The 5,036-nt window shown below is 49.5% G+C and overlaps 1 protein-coding gene across 1 annotated transcript; it reads right to left on the bottom strand.

Annotated features, from left to right (window-relative positions):
• Positions 1–1,402: 1,402 nt before the first annotated feature.
• Positions 1,403–3,588, bottom strand: LOC125536264 (ninja-family protein 1). The gene is made up of 2 exons (XM_048699458.2): positions 2,783–3,588; positions 1,403–2,076 (listed from the first exon to the last, which is right to left on the bottom strand). The coding sequence occupies exons 1-2, from the start codon at positions 3,282–3,284 to the stop codon at positions 1,631–1,633; spliced, it is 948 nt and encodes a 315-aa protein (XP_048555415.1). The 5' UTR covers positions 3,285–3,588; the 3' UTR covers positions 1,403–1,630.
• Between the last annotated feature and the right edge of the window lie 1,448 nt (positions 3,589–5,036).

Genomic DNA, 5,036 nt, shown 5'->3' with positions numbered 1-5,036 from the left:
ATCTAGTTATTCACAATGTTCAATCACTTCACATATTTTTGGCTCTAGGGTTTTCTCTCTAGGATTTGCTCAATTTTCTCGTAGAGTGGGTTGCTCAGACAAACTCTTGTCAAATCAAACAACGCAACCAACTGTTGCAGGATGGGGTGGGCGGCTATTTATTTTGGAGCAATCCCGAGGTGTGAAATGACCAATAGGGACACGTGCCACCTAATGGCCAATCGACATGTGGCATTATGGATGGATTTCAAACTCACGCAATAACTTACTTTAGGAACAAGTCTAGCCGATTCAACGGTTTGTGATTTTTTTCTCTAAGTCCCGAAGAACTTTGTCTCAGACTCGGAGAAAAGTTGCTCTGCATGAAGAGATTTCTCTTGTCTTCACTCGGAGAAATAGTTTTATGATTGAGCACACATCGAAGACCTAAACCTCAACTGCATTTGGATCCCACCCTCCTAATAGTACGGTTTGCCCTCTGACTAAATAGAGAAAAATGAAACTAGAAAACAACTATGTATTCACTGACTTTATTCTTCTCGCAACAGTCAATTGTTCCTCTTACGACTCAACGAAACAATTGCTCTTTGATTCAATTTTAGGGGTCATCTCCCACACGAATAGTAATCTCCTCTATCACTCCAGCATACTTCTCTTAACTCCTGAGAAACTTACTTCTTGTGTATACTCGCAAACACATTAGTCCCCCAAGGAGAAAACCCACTCTGCCCCTCTACGGTCGAGGACAAGAAAGGGAAGGAAGCGACAGAGGAGCATAAGGAAGAAGAGAGAGCACAAAGCAAATGACAGATTGCTACTATTGTGCATTTTTTCCTTGCAAAGCACAACATAAATACATGGAAACTCTTCATTACCATTTACCAGCTATACCAATTTGGTCGAGATCCCCAAAACGCAGTAGATTACAAGGAGTTTGTTTGTGAAGACATGAGGAAGGGGGGAAGGGAGCATAGGCGAACGAATCCAAGCCATGCAATGGTTCAAGTAGGAAGGAACCGACATATGAATCACCACAATTCTCATTGGTGCCTCCTTCTCATGGCCATCGTCATGGTCTAAATGAAGAGGAGAAAGAGAGGAACTGTGGGTGGATCTAGGTCCAAGCTCTTGAAAAGAAGTCATTGAATAGAGAAATATTGGAGATTTCTACAGTACTGTACATTTTTGTTCCTTGCAAACCACAACATATTCATTTAAACTCTTCGTTACCAACCAGTTATACCAACTTGGCCGGGATCTCCAAAGCGCAATAGCTTCCGAATATGTGAAACCGGATGGCGTTGGAGTTGATACGCGTTCAGAGTAAGCGGTAACTGAACATGGCAAAATCGACTTCTCCTAAACCTTACACATTTACAGTTAGTGCGAGGCCACGCGCATCGACTGAAGCAGCATATCCATTGTGGACACTGTGAAGCTGATAATTCTCTCAAATTAGTTCACTCCCTTAACTTACAGTAAACACCTCAGGCAGGCCCTGCACCCCTCTCCACTCAATGGAAAGGGCAGGGCGCTAAACATAATACACTGTAATGATAGCTAAAAATTCAGAGTAAAAAAGGAAAGAGAGGAAAAGAGCGTCTCTCCCCCTAGGTACATTCCGGCGGCATTACAAGAAGACCGACGGCGAGGGGTTGACGACGATGTGCCTGAGCGGGTTCGTGACGTCGCCGCCGCCGGCGTGCTTCACGAACTCCGCCGGCGTGAGGAAGTTGCCGTGGCAAACGCACACTATCCTCACCTCCTCCCCTTTCCTGTACTTGTACAGGAAGCCGTCGATCTTCTTGCCGTTGGGGCCGTCCACCTTGGACGAGACCATCGGCATGTCCTCCATCATGCTCTTCCGCAGGTCGCCGGTGCTCGTCGTGCGCATCGTCAGCGACCGGAGGGTCCGCAACGGCGGTTGCTCCTTGACGATGCCGTTCGGCAGCTTCCCGGCCGCCGGAGATGGTGCCGGCGGCGGGAGGGATTTGTTCTGGTTGCTGGCATTGTTATTATTATCGGAAGATATCTCCATGCTCGATGTGCTCTTCGCCTCAGCGCCATCACCGCTACCTGCACCAATGCAGAGGAGGAGGAGGAGATGTCACATTTTCATATTCCAACATGTCAATAAAGATTCATATCCCAATGTGCTCTTTTCCGTTTACTAATCGTCAGTGCTTTCCAGTTTTTCAGGTAGACAATTCAAATCATATATGTTTAGCAGCTGCTCGGATAGTGATTAGCCTCAATAATCAGACTCTGACGCTACGTAACTACTGACTAGTAGTGACTAAAAGCTTAGAAGCTGCTTAGAAACATGCCGTAGAAGGCATCTCTCCAGACCCTAGGAGCAACAGCACGGCTCGAAATAATCCCAGAAATGACATCACCCAAAACAAACGCCCCGAAAAGAACACAACAAATCCCATGCGTACGTGGAAGCATCATCAGGTTGTGCAGAAAAGAATTCCCCATTTCTAACGAATTTGGCGAAAAAGAAAAGCATCGGCTGACCTAGCGTTCTAACGAATCGATCCCGGTAAATCACAATACCAAAGCAAGATCCATGGCAAAGAACACTCGACTTTTTAGATCCCCCCTCTGCCCATGCATCTCCTACCGAAAGAACTACGGTGAGCTCGGCATGACACCGACCTGCATGGATCGCCGAGAGCTTAACAGGCAGCTGGATGAATAATTCGAGCAAGGAAGCGCAATAGAACAGTGGGAATTGCAAGCTGATTGTAGCGAATAGTTGGTGAAAGCATGTGCATACCTTGCTCGGGCATGCTTGAGGAGGGGTTCCCCTGGTCGACGACGGAGCGGCGGAGCTGGAACGCGCTGGGGTAGAGCGGCTCCTGGGCGTCGTCCCGGCTGCTGCTGCCGCCGGACTTGCCGGAGTTCATGGAGGTGCGGCGCTCGAGGCGCTTGCGCTTGGCCTGGAGGCGCTTGAGGCTCTGCATCTCGCGCCGGCGCCACCGCTCCTCCTCGGTCTCGGTGGGGAGCGAGCTGGTGCGCATCAGCGGCGCCGGCGGGGGCGTCGCGGCGGCGAGGTCGTCGCTGGTGCCCGGGAGCGAGCACATGGCGGCGAGGGAGGAGGAGCGCACCAGCCGCGGCTTCTTGGCGTCCCGGCCGGAGTTGGCGCCGAAGCAGCCGCCCAGGGACAGGCCGAGGCTGAGCTCGACCACCTCGTCCGCCTCGCCGGCGCCGCCCCCCGCCTTGTCCGACGCCGCCCCCTTCTCCCCGCCGAACCTGCCCAAGAAGTCCCTCGACGCCATGTCCGTCCGGCAGAGAGAGAGCAAGCAATTCCCCGCCGCGAAGCACACGCCAATCCCTCCTGCCCCGAAGCTCCAAGGACGGCCAAATTCTCAGGAACGCCTCGCCATTGCCGCGAATCCGTCCCGCGCGGGGCAATTCTCGGTCTCCAAACCCAGAGGGAAGAACATCACAGCGCCCAGGGAGGAACAAACAATCGACGAGCGCCGGGCAAGCAGAGCCAGTAGAATCGGCGGCAATCAGATCCCTCCGACGCGCGTGGGATCCTCGAGCGAGAGGGGGGGGGGGGGGGGGGGGGGGATGGGAATGGAGAGGAGAGGAGAAGAGAAGGAGGCCTGCGTGTCGCTCTAATCTCCTTCGTTGTTAGACTGCTCCCTCCATTAAACCGAAATTGTTTGGAGACGGGAACAGGGGGGAGCTAGTTGGATGGGACTACGAGCGCATGGAGGCCGGCCACGTGTCGGACAGCGGGTACACGTGTTGGACCCCGACAAGCCCAGCCGGTATCGGGCGGCGCGCGGCTCGGCGCGGCTCGGCTGGGGCCGCGGTTGGTAGTGATGGTACTTGGGGATGTGTGACGTGTCGAGGCCGCGTAGGGGCGTCTGCCTGACACGTTTCGGGCTTCCGGTTCTCAGGGCACGGCTCCCCGTGCGGTGTCACTCCGGAATACTTCTGCCTTTTTCTACTTCCTACTGTTTGTATGATTGTATCTATATACGCACCTCCGGTAAATGTTGGTGGTTATAAATAACCCAAAATCTAAAAAATAGCCGCGCGCTAATAGGAGAAAACGAGCGGCCGGACTTTTTTTACCATGCATGAGTTGTATTTTTGTCTGTTAGTGCATATTGTTATCAGTATTTAATGTGTTTACATTGGTTAGTTCAATTTGAAACAAACAGCTTCACGTACAATTATTTTGGTTTTCCGAATTTTTAAAAAGTCATATCTTTCAAACCGCGCGCGATCCGTCTTCACTGTTGAATTTTTTACGACGAGATCTTTGAAACTAGATCCTCCATGAGTATGTTTCGAAGAAAATTTTTTGATGCCAACTTTGACGCTATATTGTGCAACTTCAGTACTGCTTTGTGCAAGTTTAGTACTGCATGGTGCAATTTTTTCAAACCCAGTTTTTTGGAGCTGCATCCACAGTAGTTGTAATTGAACACATAGTAGTTCTAGTTGGCACATGCATGGCCACAGAGTTGCACAATCTGGTCCACATAGTCGCATATGAATTGTCATAGCTTGTAATGTAGTCTAGTTGCACACACATTGATGTTTAGTTGGCTTGTAACGTAGTCTAGTTGCACACACATTGATGTTTAGTTGGCAGGAATACTAGTTGCACACACATATGCTTAGTTGGCTTGTAATATAGTCCAGTTGCATACATATTGATGTTTAGTTGGCAGGACACTAGTTGCACACGCATTGATAGTTAGTTGGCAGGAATAGTTACACGCATATACTCAGTTGACGCGGCAATGTATTCTAGTTGCACAATGCAGTACTTTAGTTGCACTATATAGCATCAAAGTTGGCATCAAAAAAATTCATCAAAACATACCCATGCAGGATCTAGTTTCGAAGATCTCGTCACGATGAATCCAAAGGTGAAAACGGATCTGAATTCCAACGTGTGGTTTAAAAGATATGACTTTTTAAAGATTTAAGAGGCGAAAATAAATGTGTTTCACATACTAGTCTGTACGCATTTGCTATACACATTTAATGATAACGAAAACATC

The sequence above is a fragment of the Triticum urartu genome, chromosome 2A (genome assembly GCF_056163025.1).
Source record: "Triticum urartu cultivar PI428250 chromosome 2A, HENAU_Tu73, whole genome shotgun sequence".
Taxonomy (NCBI): Eukaryota; Viridiplantae; Streptophyta; class Magnoliopsida; order Poales; family Poaceae; genus Triticum; species Triticum urartu.
This window is presented reverse-complemented; position numbering and strand designations above follow the sequence as displayed.

What these genes read in the sequence shown, in the direction of transcription:
- LOC125536264 (XM_048699458.2), bottom strand. Translation starts at nt 3,284, where the DNA reads ATGGCGTCGAGGGACTTCTTGGGCAGGTTCGGCGGGGAGAAGGGGGCG. An exon ending in CTCAAGCATGCCCGAGCAAG is followed by an intron (nt 2,077 to 2,782) that starts GTATGCACATGC and finishes GCATTGGTGCAG; the next exon opens with GTAGCGGTGATGGCGCTGAG.